Here is a 19,899-nt window from a genome sequence, read left to right as displayed (position 1 = left end):
ACACACACACACACACACACACACACACACACACACACACACACACACACACACACACACACACAGACAGACAGACAGACACTCACTCACACACCCTATTACCTGGCTGCTCCTCGATGCGGATCATGATCTGGTGCCGATCGAGCCCAAAGCTCTGCAGGTCAAGGGTCATCCTGACGTGCCGGGGGCCTAAGGGTGCCCTGCCCCCCTCAGGCACCACCAGGTCCTCCAGAGCCAGGTAGCTTTCGCCCCTCTTGCACTCCACTCTAGGGGGTTTGACCTGGAAGACGTCCTGGTCGGTGTTCGGATTGGGTGTGGTGAAGAAGTCAAAAGGAGACGTGTCTATCTCACAGCCGTCGGAGATGTCCTTGGTCACCAGTGCGCTCGGCAAGCCTGTCTTTTGGGCGTTGACTCGGATGTTCCTCATGCATCCCCTGATGGACCCGCCTCCTCCCGTTTGCTTCCCCACCAGGGACGCCAGTTCGTTCTGCTTGGCCTCGACGCGGGTCCTAGAGTCGACCCCGCCTACGAAAAGAGGCCCGCTGAGTTGGAGTGCGTTGGTACGCAAGCCAAGGCTCGCGTTCTGTATGTCTCCCCCGACGACCAAGTGGACGCTCACGGCGGACAGATGCATCCTGACCAGATTCCACTCGCCCTCGCTCCCGTCCTCTGGCAACGGGCAGCGGAGTTCCGTCTTTGCGGTTGCAGAGCCGACCGTGGCCACAACGTGGCCGCCCGTCAGCTCCATGGCGACGTAGTAGCCGTCGTTAGCGGAGCTGTACAGAACGATTCCATCCTGGGCTGACTGGTGGAGTTCGCACTCGAATATCCCCTCCTGGGGAACATCCCACATCGGCAGGGCCAGGAACGCCCTCGAGCTGAAGAAGTGCACAGGCTCGTCCGCGCTGGCCGAGAACTCGGAGCTGCACCCGAACGACACCTCGTGAACCCGCTTGTAGCCTGAGTACGGCCTGAGGGAGGAGAGCAGGTTGTGCTCGTTGAACAGCACCTCGTCCAGGCAGCCCCTGAAACCTGTGTAGGATGACGACGATGACGACGACGATAACGATATAGCAGCTGTCCCATCGGCCGGCAGGTAGGACTTCCGCAGGTCCCCGAGCCCACCCACGAACAGGCCCTCCTGGACGCTGAGCTCCAGGTCTGGGCCCGGCATCCTCAGGCTGGTCTGGGAGTACTTGTCCACGGTCAGCTGGACGTTGTGGCGGTCCTGTTCCAGCTCCATGGTGTGCCACACCAGGTCGTCCAGCTGCACGCCTTTCTCCGAGCGGAGGCTGCGCACGCCGGAGCCCAGATCCAGTGTCACCTGTGGTGGGCATGAGAGAGAGGATACAAAAAATTACATTCGCTCTTTGCAAATAGAGAGCATCATCAAAATAAGAGTTGCTACAGTGTTGCTACTAATATCCCTTGAAATCAACTGGTCCTCTTGGAAGGAAAAAGTTCAACAAAAACGAAGGATAAGGATCCCCGGTTCAGGCAGTCCGTTGATTAAAACTGTCCAAAGAAATCCAAAAAAAATGTAGCATTAGACTAATGCACTACAAATGGCCTAGACTGGGTATTGATGGTGGTTTTCTGTGATGTACTAGCCCTATAATAAAGAGTCTGTGTACTTTGTATAGTTTTCAATAAACTGAGAGCCTGGCCTTGGGATCTTTTTTCCATTGTTTTCATTCGAGATGTCTATTGTTTCATTGTTGTACAGAGTCCCGTCCTGCCCTGTGTCTTGACCTCTGCTATACAGGCACCTGGGGATGATCTCCCTCTCTTCAGTATGCATGTATTAATGCATTAGAAGGAGATGTTATTGTGACAATATATCTACTGTATAGTTATATGGAGTCAAAAGTGGACTTACACTGGCCACTGAGAATAATCTAAGGCAAAATTTGCAAAATTCAAATAAACCGTTGTAAGGTAACTGTAATATAAACAATAAAACAATGATTATGATTATTATGATTGACTTAACCGTTTATTTGGGCAGGGACAGACACAAAAATCACAGGTACTGTATGTACTGTATGGACGTATGTACCCAGTCATCTGATGTACTGCTATCATAGTGTTTTAGCTATTAGAGTTATTGCAGTGTTCCCAACATGCTATCACCATGTAGTCAACCAACATTTAGGAAGGAGAGGAATGTGCTTGGCTAGCTTTACTGATCTGCAGCTGCGATGGCACATAATTTATGGGTACTACTGGCGTGAAGTGTTAAAGCCCCATAGATCTACCTCTCTCAGACAAAAATCATGAATGGACTTGTTCGCTCTGAAAGCGAACAAAAGCTCCCCTACATCTGGCTTGCCTTAGGGCCCCCCTCCCTTGTTAATAATTATGGCCTCGGAGTCGGAGTGTGTGTGCTGGTAGTAATTGATTTTGGCATGTCAAACTACCCACAAAAAACCCTCATCTTGATATAAAGAATGCTAATAAAACTACATACCTTGAGATTATGTGATAAAAAAACACACGAAAGAATGCATCAACATTCATATGTCATGTACTGTACAAGACTCAGTGCTTGACTCTCAGATCAGGGGTACCCAAATAGGCCATCTCAGGAAAATCTGCCTCCAGGAAAACCCTCTTAAACCATCTCCAAACTCCACCCGTCACTTACCGCTACCTCTGCTGAAACCCTCATTCATGCTTTCATAACCTTCAGACTGGACTATTACAATGCTCTACAAACTGGTCTCCCAGCTAAATTGATAAATGGTCATGAGGATTGTGGGTGCGCTCTGACTGTCACGCCAACGAGCCTGGCTCTTTGGTGTAGCGGTCAGAGCCCCAGTTTGGTACCCCAGAACAGTGTTTCCCAACCAGGGGTACGTGTACCACTAGGGGTACGCGAGCACACTGCAGGGGATACTTGGAAAAATGTAATTTTAACAAATATATGGAGCTTAGTTACACTGGGATGGAGAAAGGGATATAGAACTTGACTTAGGGGGTACTCATGGCACAACGAAAAGGCTTGGGGGTACACAAGACAAAAAAGGTTGGGAAACACTGCCCCAGAACATTCAGGCTTGAGTTCCAGCGGGGCAACTCTATTACTCTTCGCTACATCACCTATACAGTCCTCACCTGGACGCGTCCAGACTGGAGTTCCACCAGGCAGTAGTCTGTCTCCCCGGCCGCCAGGAAGAGTACCCCGCTGCTGTAGGAGGTGCGGAAACGCACGTGCAGGGAGGTCCTCTCAGACGACTCCACCGTCCTCAGCTGCACGTAGCCATCCCCATAGAACGAGGCTGTGGAAGAGGAGAACAAAATACAATAGGATATAAGCAACAGATACAGTATGCAGGTATACAAGGAAGTCCTCTCAGAAGACTCCACCGTCCTCAGCTGCATAGACACCCACATAGAACGGGCCGCGGAACAGGAGAACAGTGCAAAGTAGCTCATTGAGCTTTTCCCCCTATAAACCATGAATCAAGGGAAAAACGGACCACTGTGGACCTTGTGCCTCTAAGAATCCTGGGCCCAACCTATATGGACCTTATGCCTCTACAATCTCTATCTATGTCTTCTTCTTTTGTCTTCTTGCTATTCTCTCTTGTTTCTGTCTCTCCTTTCTACTTCTCTTTTTAACTCCATCTTTAACATTGATGTTTTTCCCATTTGTTAAGCACTCTGAGCTGCATGCCTTGTATGATATAGTGCTATACAAATACAGCTATTATTATATAACAGGTAACAGATATGCAGGTATACAAGGAAGCCCTCTCAGAAGACGCCACCGTCCTCAGCTGCACATAGCTTTCTCCATAGAAGGAGGCTGTGGAACAGGAGAACAGTACACCGTATACAATGTATCTCATGAATGAAGAGCATTTCCAGAAACCTACAAAAAATGGATGTGTTTTAATGGGAATCAGTAATGAAGTAAATAAGAAAAATAAAGTTCTACTGTTATTAGGAAAACATAGTCATCATCATAATACTATGTGGAAGGAAACAGATCAACATATACAGTTTGTACAAAAAGTTACAGGTATCCTATTGGGCTGTTGTATTCTGTCATGCAAAGACAAAGTGCTATTCCAAGTGTGTTTGACATTGCTTTATTACCCTAAGATGCAGTATGTAGTGATGATATTTTATGTACCTTTCCATTGGCAAGAAACAAGTGATTTATCCAACGACAAAGGATGTTGTATGAAGTTAATTTCCATTGTATAGTCAGCGCAAGAGTGGAAAGATGCAAGCAACCTAAATCAGGGCAAGTTGGCCTGCTGTGAAACGTAATGTTGGCCAGGCCTATTCTGAAAACCCTGTGTTCTATCTGGTTACCATCAGTAGCACTGAACCCACATCAATCCATCTCTGAAAGCCCTATCTGTCTCTCCCCGCTCCACTGAACGCCACAAATGCCTGGGAGTAAACTGTTCTCGAGTGTATGCTAGCACGCACATCCGCCTCAAGTGGTCTATGTTCCCAAAGCACAGAAACAGAAGCACCAGTGTGCAGCCACAAAAAGTTTTTTTTTAATCATGATGTGTTGGGCAAGTATCCATCAAACCCGTCAACTCTAATCTGTAATCATTAGGATCAAGTTATTTATACTCATATAGTGCAACATATCAGAGGACTATAAGCAATCTGACTTGTCCAATCAAAACCACACATATCATCTGAGTAGTGAGGGTGACAATTTTTCATCTTTCATCTCGTCATTCAATCCCCTTTCATATAGATGGGATCGCTGGCAATCTGGTTTGTTTACAAAGTTTAACCACATCATAACAACATCGCTATGATGCTGCAGAGTGTCTCCAGCAACAGATTAGGACATGGACCTTACCATTTTGGTATTAACCCCTTAGCGCAGCGCCTATGTTATAAACTTAAGGTCGCCAAAATTGTGTCTATGTCTTAATCTGTTATTTACAGCTCTCAGTACTGTCATAGCAATGTTGTTATAATATAGTTGAGTATTTTCAGCAAATACTGAAGAGGGTCACCGGTGACCCCATCTGCAGTAAGAGGCTACCAAGCTTAATACAGGCTGTGCATGAAAACGTTGTATTGGACTGTGGTTTTATGTACACTAGTCATTCAGGACCACTCCATCTTTTGCCTATTTTCCGGTGGAATTTCATGTACAACAACTCAGCTGTGAGGTCAACAAATCGGTTTTATACAGTGTGTGTTTTAGAGGACAGTATCCTCTCTATCTTTGTGAAGAGTACTAATGATGAAAGTCTAATCAGCTCTTGGCCAATCATGCGGACACAGCTGGCCCAGTGGCCTCAGGCTGTAGTGTCAGGTTTTGGGTTTAGAACCGTGATGTCCCACTACAACTCTTAATGGTTTATCTGAATTCAATTAATGACTGTTAATGCACTGAAGCCCTTTTTGGGGACAGTGGGTCAGTTGGTATAGGTCAGAGACACTGCTCTGTGTCTAGAGCAGTAGGTGTGTGCAGTGGCGGAACAATTGCACACATGGCCCCCCATAGGGCTTGTGTGAAGAAAAAGGAGTTGCAAACAGGAGCTTGATGCTGTTCAGTGAAACTGTATTAAAAGCTAAAAATAAAGAGAAGCCAAAACAAAACTGATGATGGGGTAGACCCGAAACGTTTGCATCCCACTTTTTGTTTTGGCTTCTCTGCAATTTTTGGTTTGGAATTACGCACCGAGCACGGACGCCATCTCTACCTTCACCCCCATAGGGCTTGCCAAGGACATATTAGGGCCCCCACCACAAATACGGGAGAGCCCTGGGCCCAAGGGCAAATGCCCAAGGGCAAAATCGATACTGTACTTTTGTTATAAATGAGGGGCAGCCATGGCCTAGTGGTTAGAGAGTTGGTCTTTCAAGGGGTTGCAGGTTCGAATCCCCCCTGACCTCTCCCTACATCTCCATCCATGGCTGAAGTGCCCTTGAGCAAGGCACCTAACCTGCTCCAGGGACTGTAACCAATGTCCTGAAAAAATAATAACTGTAAGTCGCTTTGAATAAAATGAAAGCGCCAGCTAAGTGCAATGTAATGTAATGTAATAAATATTCATGGGGAATCATGGCTGACCTGGCAACCTTACAAAGGAAAGCATGTTCAGAATCAGCATAACTTCCACAACTTACATGTACGTATACATTATTGTACATATTTGCACAATTTGCATGCGTGCCATAAATTATGTCTCTTTATTATGGGCTTTATTATCTAAATTATGGCCCATAATGCACACATGATATTCAAACCAACTGTGAGTGCAGCTACAGTAGGCCTACTGACAAATACAGTATGCAGTCTAAACTTAAACTCTCTCCTCCTCAGTGTGACACTATGCTGTCTTAATGATGGGATTATTATTAATAGGATTCCACTGCTTACAAATAGACTATAGTGGCATAGCCTACTGAAGGCCTACAGATGAGACCATCCGGGACAGGCATATAGGCTAAGGGCACTATTAAAATATATATATTAATATATATATATATTAATACATATTAAATGGTCTGTAATTTAAAAAAGAAGGCCACAAAGCAATTGTTGCATACAGAAACACAACAAGACGCACGTGGTCAGACTATCTGTAATAACAGTGTTGCAGAATCTGGTAGAAAAGTTCAGTAAATGAGTATGTACTGCATAGGCCTACAACAGGCGACAAAACGTTGCCTACTTGAGACTCTTCCTTTCCTATTTGCAACGATGGAAACAAGTTAAGGCATCCCCCTGCACACGCACTGCAACAGTAGCTTCACGGACAGCAAAATCTTGAGTCAACCTTGTAGCCTATGACAACAAGAGTAATGTATCAAATAGCATAGGCCTACGAGGCAGAAAAGCATCTAGTCGTGTTGTTATTGCAAGGTAATTACAGCGTCTCGACTACAAACTCACCTGCAAGTGCATGACTGATAACGAAGGAGACCAGCGGGAATCCCCTCCACCACCACCACAAAATGCCTCTCCAAAAGTCAACAAACTTATCCATATTTGCCAGGAACACCCGTATATCCTGCCATTTAGTCGCAAATCCTCACTATTCGGGACATGGTGGAGGGTGTTAATCCACTCTTTCAATGCTCCCCCCGTTTTGCCTCCGAACGTCAATAAACGGCCGTCTCATCAGCTGAAAAAGTGTAGCCGACCTACCTGCCCAATCCGTCACAGCGGTGGCAAGCAGACCTTGCCTAAATGGAATTTGCCCCGCCCCTGTCGGGATTTGCCCACTGTGTCTGACAATCCTTGATGTCATTCATTTGATGCTAGCATAGCAAGCTATATCCTCCTGTACAGTGGAGAGTAGTGAGGTTTCATATCCTCAGTCATGTCGAACCGGTGCCTCGGGAGCTGGGTGCGTCGATGGTGCAGGTGAGGTGAACATGGCGAGGCAAAGCTGCTTTGAGTTTTGCGCAGGTATGCCTACTATTGGAAAAGACAAGACAAATCAGAGTAGATACGTGTGACCTCAATTTATTATTAGGCTAAGTAGTTGTCACATACACATCACATCATCACACATACAGTAACACCTATAGTGTTTTCGGGTGGGGGGTGGCAACATAGAAAACGTGCGTAATGCAATCGACTTGAAAGCGTAGGCCTATGCTGCTATGCTGTTTTCATACTGACATCTTTATGTCATATGCTCACATCAAAAACAGAATGAAATAATAATTTTGGCCCCTTAGAAACATAGCTATGATTAATATTTTTGGATCTAAACAGGATATGGAGGAATTGATCCATGCTTACTGTAGAGTTGACTATTGCAATACCCTACTTAGGTCTTCCCCAAAAGTCACTCAGGCTGATAGGCTACACCTAATCCGAAATGTTGCAGCTAGAATTCTAACCAAAACAAAGAAAATAGGTCATATCACTCTACTACCTACCAACCTTGCACATGGTGCCTGTCTACTTGACAGAGTTGTTTTATTGCATGTAGAAGTAACACTCCACTTAAATTGAATCTTTCTTCCAGTCAACAACTAATGATGGCAAAATTATACACAACTGCATTTAAGTGCTGGTTATGGCAGCCACAGGCAGGATTTGGTATTTGCTTCAACGGGGCAATGGCAGGGTTTGGGTAAAGTGCTATTTTGAAGGGCCTGGCTGTTAGTGAGCTAATGCAATATGACCAGTAGATGGTGCTCTTTACCTCATGATGGAGCTGTAGGTTTTGTTTTTGTTTTTGTTTTTTTAAATAAATGGAATTTCAAATGGGACAAATTCCTCAGCAAATTTCTAATAGAAATACAGTTTGATTAGTGTGTGTGTGTGTGTGTGTGTGTGTGTGTGTGTGTGTGTGTGTGTGTGTGTGTGTGTGTGTGTGTGTGTGTGTGTGTGTGTGTGTGTCTGTCTGACTGTGTCTGTGTGTGCGCTGATGGCTATTAAATACAAATCTAATATTGACTGTGGGATCAAAAATGTCCAGAAGGATTGTGAATAATCGTGCAATTACATATCACCTTACAGTACAGCATTTGGGTGTGAGTATAGGCTTTATAATGCTGTACACTAGGTGGTGCAGCTCACCCACTAAACTACACAACGGACCACATCACACAACCTCTGTAAGTATCCTCTCCAGTTACCCTGCAAGACAGAAGTGAAAATTGTCTCTCATTTCAGACAGCCTGCTCTTCCAAACTTACTGCTCATGGAAAGAAGGAAAAGGCAGAAAATCCAGACGTGCCTTTCACTTTATTTCAAGCCGATAAACCAATTATGGAAACATTACTTTAACCCATTAACACACAGCATTATAGATTTGCTGTTACCAGCATGGCAATGACCAGGTGTATTACTATCGTTTTTTCAATGACTATTACAGCATAACACTGGTGGTACGACATGCGTTAAGGGACTACAGCTGAAAACTGCTTGAACAGTCCTCATCAACATAGGTGTTGTGGCGTACTGCGTTAAGATTCATACCACACTGGCAACTTTGTGGATGGCGACCCAGGTTCGAATCTGGCCTGGGGCATTTCCAACCCTAGCCCCTCTTTCTCTGCCACTTCATTTCCTGTCTGTTCTTCACATGTTCTATCAAAAATGAAGGCGCTTAAAGCCCTAAAACCTACCTTAACCTCTGTTATATCCACCCTGTATGATACAGACACAGCCTACATGCATATAATAGGCTACAGGCTGAAAATGACCCTCATGGTCTTGCCAGAGTGCTACTTTAATTTCAATGGACTACTCTTAACATACATGCAGTATTCTATTACTTTACAGTTAGCTGCTCTTTTTATCCAACGTGACTTATAGCTATTGGTTACAGACCCTGGAGCAATATGGGGTTATGGGTACTTCACCCATGGAGGGAGGAGGAGCGGGGAAAGGGAACCTGCAATCCTCTGGCTACCACCTGCCTAACCATTACACTCACTACTCACCTGCATGGCCATAGTTTATGGAGTGGATGGTGGGGACATGTGCACACCACTTTCGAGATAATCTTAAAGTGTCCCCACCACTTTTTACAAATATAATCCACATTATAATAATATTGACCCCAGCCAATTTGTTCCCACCATTTTCCCAACCAAACCTACACCTTTGCTTACGTGTGCACCATGTTGATACATGTAGCCTATGTAATGTTAAACACACACAGTTACTGCATACATGTAATACAGGTAGCCATTAATGACATGTGCTATGCCTACAGGCAACACTGGTGCATGTTATGGGTAGGCCTACAGTACAAGCAACATTGGAACATGTCATATTTGTATTAAAGAAACATTACAGAAGAGTTCATGTTTACGGACAACATTATGTGAACAAAGTAATGTTTGTGTACAGAGACATCATGTCTCTCCTGTCTGTCCTGGTTGGCCGATGATGTATTTCGTCATATATACCGTAGCCAACTGTACTTGCACAGGCCGGTGTACAGTATTTGGCTCACAGGCCTGTTGAGCTGGGCTTAGTGACGTGCTCCCATTGTCTCAGTGCAAGAGGATTACCTTTCATTCTTCAGAATCTACCATCTATGCCTCCTAATCCTCTCATTGTCTTTTTGCACTGTCCTCGGGGCCTCAGGCAAGTAGGCTACTGTACGCCTACTACTGTACAGTAAGAATGCCGTCAAGTCAACAAGGGAAATGTTTTGGAACTGTTTTTGGAACAGTTTGTTTTTCTCAAATATTTGAAGCACAACAATAATAGTCTGGGTAATTATGTGTCAGCTGATGTTGTGGTGAAGACCGGATGTTGACAAAGGAAAAGTGAAAAACATAACCTGGCTGCCATAGTTTTCCTTCCAACTCAAATAGGATAATTTTACTGAGTAAATGGTATATACTCTGGTTACTATAGAGTAAATTGCCTGATTCTGGTTGAATCTGGGGGGGGTTCTTCATGTTCAGAAAAAACAATGTCTAGCCACCTCCTTAGGTAGGCCTACAATGGAATAACCGGAGTAACCACCATGTAATATCATGGACTTAATAGTGTTGCACTTACACCATAAATGTAAAACTACTTTTACTTTTACTACATCTGCTGAAGACACTCTAGTGACAGGGACACTCCTCCCGCCTCACCTCTGTCCGTTATTTATGAAGACGAGCAGATGAGTCTTGTGCTGTTGTTGTCGTATGACGCGCTCATCTGTCGTCATGACAACGATGTTCCGAATTCAACAGGACACACTGGCGATGTGTTCAGCTGTGACAGAGACTCCTAAAGGGCCCAATATTCTGAATGAGGGACAGTCAGTGAGAGCAAGAGAGTGAGAGCAGTGACGGGTCAGCCTCTCTCTCTCTCTCTCTCTCTCTCTCTCTCTCTCTCTCTCTCTCTCTGTATCTCTCTCTCTCGCGCGCCTGTTTTTGAGCCAGCCGTTGACTGATTGGGTTAGGCAGTGAATGTCTGTGATTGTTCAAAGTGAACACTAGGCCAGTCTGTATCCTGTGATACGGGTCCACTATGTTCCAGTGGAGCGGACGCCAGCATGTGTTTACCATTACTATTAGTCTCTTAGCAGTGTGGCTCTGTGCTGCACCGCACTGTGCTGTGCTGTTATGGGGCTGAGACAGTCTAGAGGGAGCAAGCCGTTGGCTCAGTGAACATGTGAGAAGAAGAGACTCCCAAAAAAAAACATGACTGTTATCTATCGTCCAATAAGAATATAGGAGTTCACCTTCTGTCGAAAACAAGATTATTGTCACCCAATAGAAATAGGTTTTTACTCATTTAAAAAAAACACTTTGAGTTTTTGAACAGCCAGTGGGAATAGGTGTTCACTTATCTCATCAACGTCTTATCAACTAATTTAAAATGTCGTTAGAAACGTGTTTTAAAAAGCATCTAGTGCACTTATAGTCAACTGCATTTGCAACTTAAAAGCAACTAGTGCACTCATATATAGGCCAAACTACCACAGTTGGCAGTGTTTGTTTTGAAAATGCTTTGCAAACCACATCTTGACCTAGTTTTGTGTACCAGAGGCACGCTACGGTACATGGAGGGAAGTGGTTCTTAATGTCACAACATGAGAGTAGGAGAGAGAGAGTCCTAATGGTTTTGGCTTTGGCTTTGGTTTGTTATGTGAGCGATCCACTGATGCCGCAGACTGGAGTTTGATAGGCTAAAAGGGAACATGCCTCCCTCTGAAGGCCCACATTTTTTAATAGCTAGTTTGTCAATGGAAAAGAGCCTGTGGATCCGGTGCCTGCGTAATTGTGCACATACACTTTCACACACACATTTGCACATACGCACGCACGCACGCAGGCAGGCACACACACACACACACACACACACACACACACACACACACACACACACACACACACACACACACACACACACACACACACACACACACACACACTTTATACATACAATGTATGCACTTTATACAGTATTATGCACATATACTGTATACATGCGCACAAGCACGCACACACGGCAGCAAGCATACACTTCATACACATACATGCACACTTATACACACGCACGTATGTGCACACACACATCCCATTTGTGAACTGCGGTGTAGGCACATATTTGATTGCATAATGTTCCACTTTGGATACTGCGCAGCATGCGAGCGAAAGAGGGGGAAAATGAGACAGAGAGGGACGAAAAAAGAAAGAGGAAATGTATTGGTTTGTGAGAGTGTGGATTAGTTTGAGACAAAGACAGAAAGAACGAGGGACAGAGAGAGACAGTTTTAGAGAGATAAAGCGAGAAAAGGGTAAAAGAGATCCTTGCTGCGTCCCCCTGGCTGTTCGCTGTTGGAGCCTCTCTTCATCCAGCACACACACACACACGTGCACACACAAACACACACACACACACACACACACACACACACACACACACACACACACACACACACACACACAGGGCAGCTGACAGGGGGGACAAACAGGTATGTTGTCCCGGGCCCAGGGAGGGAGGGCCCCCAGAATTGGATTCTCATTACATTGTATGTATTGCGTGGGGGGTCCTTTCAGATTACTTTTTCCTGGGCCTGGCCAATGCTGCCAGCGGCCCTGCACACACACACGCACACACACACACCACAGACACACACACACACACACACACACACACACACACACACACACTCAGTGTGCGGATGCCATAAAGAGTGCTCGTGTGGGCAGTCTCTGGAATCAATCTGTGATTATGCAACCATTCCAAACAGGGAGCGAACAATCAAACAGAAAAAAACGGCAGCCACAGCTACAGCAGGAGCAGGAGCAGCAGCAGCGGAAATAAAGCTGTTGCAAGACTGTTGCAGAGTCTGACTCGACTGTAACAACTCCCTGTTGAATAGGGACGTTTTCTTTTGCAGAAAGAAAGAAATGAGAAAGAAAGAAAGAAAGAAAGAAATGAGAAAGAAAGAAATGAGAAAGAAAGAAAGAAAGAATGAGAATTAAAATTAGAACTAAAATCAGAATGCCATTATTGAGTCTATTATAATATAGTGAATAGTATTGTTTGTATTAGCATTATGGTTAAAAACAACGTTGTAACAGTTTATTTCATACAGCGATTCAAGGACGTTTCTTTACAATGAAATGTCAACATGCAATGAAATAGCATTACACAAACTACTGCCTCTGCTACGTTTCGCATTTTTGGAATTGCTCAAATGGAAACCCAGTGGAGGCACGCTCCTGAACATCGATCTGGTCTATGAAATGGCCCACATGAGACTATAACTAAATAGTCCATCGTCTATGTAAGTGCACAGGGAGCAGTAAAACAATATTGAAAAGTGAAGGGTAGGACAGACCCGAGACCCCAAAAAGCACTAAAAGACCCCAAAAAGAGTTTTATTGTTCTCCTATCCTGGACATCTGCTAATGTAGGCCTATTGCTCTTTCTCTCTCTCTCTCTCTATTGCTCTCTCTCTCTCTCTCTCTATTTCTCTCTCTCCCTCTCTCTCTCTCTCTCTCTCTCTCTCTCTCTGTCTCTCTCTTTCTGTCTCTCTCTATTTCTCTCTCTCCCTCTCTCTCCCTCACTCCCCATTCTCTCATTCTGCCCTTCTCTCTCTCTCTCTCTCTCTCTCTCTCTCTCTCTCACTCACTCCCCATTCTCTCTCTCTCTCTCTCTCTCTCACCATTCTCTCTCTCTGCCCCCTCTCCCCCGGGTTTATTAAGGGATGGAAACAAAAAATGTGGCTCAAAACCTCAACCTCAGGCACAGCCGTATTTCAGGAGATTCTCTTACTATCATCCTCTACTCCTCCTCTCCTCTCCTCTCCTCTCCTCTCCTCTCCTCCTTCTCTCCTATCCTCTCATTTCCTCCCATCCTCCTCTCCCCTCCTTCCCTCTCCTCTCCTCTCCTCCTCCTCTCCTCTCCTCTCCTCTCCTCTCTTCTCTTTGCCGGGAGGAATTCTTTTGACATCTGATCTCACTGGCCAGCTGGTAAACGGTGCCCCCCAAATGTACTTAAGCCTTCATTCCTTGCATTGTGTGTGTGTGTGTGTGTGTGTGTGTGTGTGTGTGTGTGTGTGTGTGTGTGTGTGTGTGTGTGTGTGTGTGTGTGTGTGTGTGTGTGTGTGTGTGTGTGTGTGTGTGTGCCGCGCGCGCATGTGTGTAAGAGTGTGTGTGGAGGGGCATGACAATTTGTGTGACAAAAGAGAGTAAAAGAAAGGTAGAAATAGGCAGAGTGAGTGTGAGTGAATGGACCTATGATTCATCGGTGGTTCTCAGTTTAAGACGGAAAATTACAAAAAAAAAGTACCCACACTCCCCTCTCACACAGAGTCACAATTGCAAAGACTTCAAGTCTGTCAAACGTTCCTGGAGCAAACCTTAACTTAAATCCCCTCTTGTTGAAATCAACTGCAGTTTCATGTCTGAACAGCAGCTGGGCACGGTTCCAATAATACCTACCCCATGATGTCATCATCATCGACATCACCCCCACTCTCCACAATACACACACAGACATACGGTAGGCTACAGACATTGATTGGCTGATGTCACTATTTACCGGAAACATCAGACACATTAACGTGTACAAATACTCTGCTTGCACCTGACCTCACTCTCAGACAGACGGTGACATCATTCAAAGTCTGTATCGTTTTGGGGGGATGGGGGAGCCTGTATACATAGGCCTACATTACGTATAATGTGTGGGTGTGTGTTTTGATATGTCTGTGTCTGATTTGTGTGTGTGTGTGTGTGTGCGTGTGTGGTGGTGGGTGGGTACTTTCATGCTCGCACAAGCAAGCAACTGAGAGTCGACCCAAATACCTGTAATAATACTACTGATGATAATAGTTACGTTGCTCTTGTACCGCACTGTACCTACAAAGAATCGGATACTACAAAGCAACTGTGTATGCTATAGAGGAAAACAAAGAAAAAAAAACAAAATTTGGCTTAGTATTCATCATCAATGCTGCCGTCATCATCATCATCATCATCATCATAATCATCCTGTTCTTGTATACCACATAGTATCATACAATCCACATAGTATCATACAGTACAGTGGATGTAGGTGAAAGTGCTCCAGCAGCTTGGTGGCAATGGAGGGAACCCAAGAAGGCACGAGTGAATCCCCAGGGGAATACCAGGGGAACTAATGGGGGAAACCTGATCCCAGGACAGCAGCAGCAGCGCAAGAGTCGGCCTAGTAATACAGTAACAACATTACACCCTAAAACACAGCTACTGATGACAATATGTTATTATAGGTTAATTTATACGTCATACACAAGCTATACATAGAGGAACGCACAGTAAAGGCAGGCATTACCATTGCCACTGTTGTCATCGTTGTCGTCGTCGTCATCATCCATTTCTGTAGTGGTGTTTCTCTACGGGGACTCTACAGCCCCCCAGGTGCCGTTGGGAACATTGAGAGGGATAAAGCTGAGAGGGGTGCGGTGCTTATTTGCCATTGGGGGGCATTCATCTATATTTAATTTTGTTTTTACTGGGGGCGTGTTGGCAAGCTTATGATGGGGCGTTTATTCAAAAAGGTTGATATTGATAACCACTGTTCTATAGTACTGCATTTCTATAGTATATCACCATAGCATAATGGATGTAGGTGAAAGTGCTGTAACAGTTTGGCGCCAAAGGAAGAAACCCAAGAAGGCAGTGAGTGAATCCCCAGGGGCATACTGGGGGAAACCTAATGCCATGACAGCAGTGGTGGCAGCAGCAGCAGCAGCAGCAATCATTTAGATCAGTGATTCTCAAAGTGTGGTCCGGGGACCACTGGTGGTCCGCAACAGAGCACAGGTGGTCCCCGAGAGGAATTCTACTTTTCCAAGACAAGCTAGCAGTAGGCTATATTTGTAAACTAATTACAAACCTAAACATAGCTGAAGTCTTATTTTCACAACAAGACAGGCTTGTAATGAATTAAAATAAAAAGTAAATGTAATTAGCAGTGTCAAATTAGCACCCACTGTCAATTCAGTTGACAGGTGGTCCTTGAGCATTTTGGAGCGGACTAAGTGGTCCTCGGTCTGAAAAGGTTTGAGAAACACTGATTTACATTATATTACATTACAATTTACACTTTACTTTACTTTTGTTCTTCAGGACATTGCACAATAATGAACATATACATATGTGTAAAATTGCAGTGGGGGGGCAATCTGTTCCCTCCCCTGTACATCCTGGAGACAGCAGGGCAAGATGGGGTGGGGCAGAGTTGAGTGGGTGTGCGTGTGGGTGTTGTTGTATGGGCATGGGGGGTGGTGTTTGGGGGGTTTGGGCTGGAGCAGGGGGAGAGGGTGTGTGTGTGGGTGTATGCATAGACATACTATACTGAGTGTGGGTGTGTGTGTGGGTGTGTGTGGATGTGGGTGTGGGTGTGTGCATAGACAAACTATACCATGTGTGTGTGGGTGTTGCATGTGCTGTGTAGGGGGGGGGGGGGGGGAGTCAGGTTAGGTTTGGGGTGGGGTGGGTGGTGGGTGGTCTACTATGTGATGTGAGTCTGAAGATTTGTTTTGTTGGGGGGGAGCTCTTTTCCTTAAGAACTGAGTATAACTATATAGGACTTGATATAAACAACAACGCTATACTAACTTAAACTACCACTACTGCTGCTACTGCTTATCATAGTGCTGTGTTATGTTCTAGTACTACAACTACAACTATATTACTGCTGCTGCAAATGTTACTACTACTACCACTACTACTACTCCTGCTACTTTTTGGGGGTGGGGGTGGGGATAGCACTGGTAGGAGAATTGTGGGAATTGGGGCGTTGGCCCAATTGTATGTGGGTGTGTATGTGTGTATGGGTGTGTGCATAGACATACTATAACGAGTGTGGGTGTGTGTGTGTGTTGCATGGGTGGGGGTTGGGTTGGGTTGGGTTAGGTTTGTGCGTGCAGGGAGGGGGGGGTTGTGTGTCAGAGGATTTCTTTCTTTGGGGGGGGGTAGCGTAGTGTTGTGCTGGGAAATTGTGTATGGGGTGTATTCTGGGAAGGGGTGTTTTGTGTTGAAAGATTGGGGTGGGGGTTTGGGGGGGGGCGGGGGTAGTGGTGCGTAAAGAAGTTATGGGAATTGGGGTGTTAAGTTTGGTTAAATTAGGTTTGTTTGGGGAGGGAGGGGCCATGGGGGGATTGTGTGTGTGTGTGTATCGGATTGTGTGTGTGAGTGGGGTGCGTTGGGACATTGTGGGAATTGGGGTGGTGGTATGGGGAAGACGGAGGAGGTGTGTGTGTGTGGGGGGGGGGGGGGGGGGGGAGGGGGGGGGGGGGTGGGGTTGTAGGCCGGGATGATATGGGGGATTGTGGGGTGGTGGTATGGGGTTAGAGGGAGGAGGTGTGTGTCTGTGTGTGTGTGTGCCTGTGTGTGTGCATCTGTGCGTACGTGTGTGTGAGTGCGTGCGTAGGGAAGATATGGGGGATTGTGGTGGCGTGTGGGGTGTTGGTATGGGGGTAGAGGGTGTGTGTGAGTGTGTGTGTGTGTGTGTGGTGTGTGTGTGTGGTGTGTGTGTGTGTGTGTGTGTGTGTGTGGTGTGTGTGTGTGTGTGTGTGTGTGTGTGTGTGTGTGTGTGTGTGTGTGCGTATGTGTATGCGCGCGTGCATGTATAGGGATGGTAGGTTGGATTGTGGCGTGTAGGGTGTTGGTATGGGGGTAGAGGGATTACGGCTCCTAATCCCAGTGGTGGCCCAGTGGAGTTGTTTAGGCTCCGATGGCCACTGAAGGGCAAGGGGACACATCCTGTACGGCTTAAGATGAAATCAGTCCCCCTGACCCCGGAGCCGGAGCAGCCAGCCTGCATTTCAAGACCCTGATGCAACTCAACCCCCAAACCAACACAACACAACACATCCACCCCCAAACCCATAAAAGATTACTTACTGAGCATAGAGATAGACCAGGCTGTATTTCAAGACCCTGCAGTAACTCAACCCCCAAACTAGAGATACACCAGATCCTGATTTTTAGGATCCTGCCGGATACCGGATCCACTGCTTAAGATCCTGCCGGATCCGGAACCGGATCCTACGAAAGGGTTGAAACACATAGCCAACTCGCACACGTGGGCCCTTTTTATTACGTTGGTGCAAACTTTTTTTAAGACTCATTGGCTTACTGCCACACTGCCTTCAACGGCCGCTTCCAAAGGGCTTTCACTCCATGCAGCGATTGGGGTTGTGAAAGACTGACTGAAAAGCCTAGGCTACGTAAAAAGTAGAGATGCCCCAGATCCTGATTTTTAGGTAACTGCCGGATACCGGATCCACTGCTTAAGATCCTGCCGGATCCGGATAGTCTGAAAAACCCTATTATCCTGCCGGATCCGGAACCGGATCTCGGATCCTGTACATCTCTACCCCAAACCAACACAACACAACACACACACACACACACAAATCTATAAACGATTACTATAGCCTACTGTGCACAGAGATGGACATGGACCAGGGTGTATTTCAAGACCGCACACAACCCAAGCCAAGCCAACCCACCCCAAATCAAAATCTATATTTGCTACAAGCGATTACTGTACTCAACTGTACAGAGATGCCAAGAGGGCAAGATGGCAACAGCTTAAGCTGAAATGAGACCCTGAAACCCTCCAGCTTGGAGCGACCAGGGTGCATTTCAAGACACCTGTAACCCACCCCTTCAACCCTAATTAAAATATATCGTTACTACAACCAATTACTGAACTCTTCTGTACAGAGATGCCAAGAAGGCTGAAGGACATACAGTTTAAGATGCAATGAGCCTCCCTGACCTGGCTTGGGTAGAGTGAACATCAAGCCGTAGCCCCAGAATGCACATCGCACCCCCGTGTAGCACGTTGTAATAGTCATTGTTAATAGTCATAGTTAACAACTATGGTACTACAGCAGTATGACCTGACACACGGCCTTTAGTAATGCACGATGACTTGGTCATTGCCATTCTGTCAAGAGCAAATTTATAACACCATGTCTTAACGGCTTTAACTCCTTTGGGAGTGCCAAATTTGGGAGTGCCAAATTTAACTGTACAGTAGAGTAGTAGAGTGTATTTTATTGTCCCCAGGGGGTAAATTGGTGTTAGGCTGAAACACTCACTGCAACACATGGTAGTTTACATTGACACAATGCATGGAAAACATAAAAACATCAAATTATACATGAAAACCACAAAAAAACAGCAACAACAATAAACACAAAACTATACATATAAGTTATGTATGCCCATGTATGGATGTATATTGTTATACAGGCCTATGTGAGGATGGTTCTGATTTGCAAGGGCACTTCAGCCATGGTCGGATGTGTAGGGAGTGGGAAGGGCAGGATGCAAACCTGCAATCCTGTGATCTACAGTATAACTCCCTAACCATTACTCCACAGCTGCCCACACTAAACAGGGCAATCCGTCTGGTTTGCTGTCTGTCTGGTCTGTTTCTCTTGTCTGGGTATGTGTGTCTGTCTGTATGCTCTGCTTGCCTGTCTGCCTGCCTGCCTGCCTGCCTGTCTGCCTGCCTGCCTGCCTGCCTGTCTGCCTGCCTGCCTGCCTGCCTGCCTGCCTGCCTGTCTGCCTGTCTGCCTGCCTGTCTGCCTGCCTGTCTGTCTGCCTGTCTACCTGCCTGCCTGTCTGCCTGTCTGCCTGCCTGCCTGTCTGTCTGTACACCTCTCTGTCTGCTTGCCTGTCTGCTTGCCTGTCTGTCTGTCTGTCTGCCTGCCTGTCTGTCTGCACACCTTTCTGTCTGTTTGTCTGTTTTCTTAATTGTTCTGCCCTCACGACAACCCCACGCAGTGCAACCTGTTTGTTTCCTGCGGAGGCCTGCGGAGGAGGTATTTTTACCCAGCCTTCTGGGTTAATTAGGATAGCAGACCTCTGTGGTCGCAGGCAGCAATAATGACACACGCTGCATGCCTCAGATGCCGGTGGTCTGCTCAGCTCCAGATGAAATAACTCTTATTTTGACAGTGCTGCACA

At 46.0% G+C, this 19,899-nt stretch overlaps 1 protein-coding gene across 1 annotated transcript in view; it reads right to left on the bottom strand.

The window, feature by feature from the left end:
- Window positions 1-15,284, bottom strand: part of LOC134457727 (chondroitin sulfate proteoglycan 4) — a 31,629-nt gene extending 16,345 nt beyond the window's left edge. Inside the window, exons 1-4 of the mRNA XM_063209704.1 lie at window positions 15,242-15,284; window positions 3,774-3,811; window positions 3,118-3,378; window positions 103-1,324 (exon numbers count right to left, since the gene is read on the bottom strand). Of these exons, the coding sequence (XP_063065774.1) occupies window positions 103-1,324; window positions 3,118-3,378; window positions 3,774-3,811; window positions 15,242-15,284 (1,564 nt within the window). The remainder of the gene's footprint in view (window positions 1-102; window positions 1,325-3,117; window positions 3,379-3,773; window positions 3,812-15,241) is intronic.
- Between the last annotated feature and the right edge of the window lie 4,615 nt (window positions 15,285-19,899).

Source organism: Engraulis encrasicolus, chromosome 11 (assembly GCF_034702125.1).
Source record: "Engraulis encrasicolus isolate BLACKSEA-1 chromosome 11, IST_EnEncr_1.0, whole genome shotgun sequence".
Classification (NCBI taxonomy): domain Eukaryota; kingdom Metazoa; phylum Chordata; class Actinopteri; order Clupeiformes; family Engraulidae; genus Engraulis; species Engraulis encrasicolus.
Note: the sequence above shows the minus strand (reverse complement) of the source record. Positions and strands in the feature narration are given on the sequence as shown.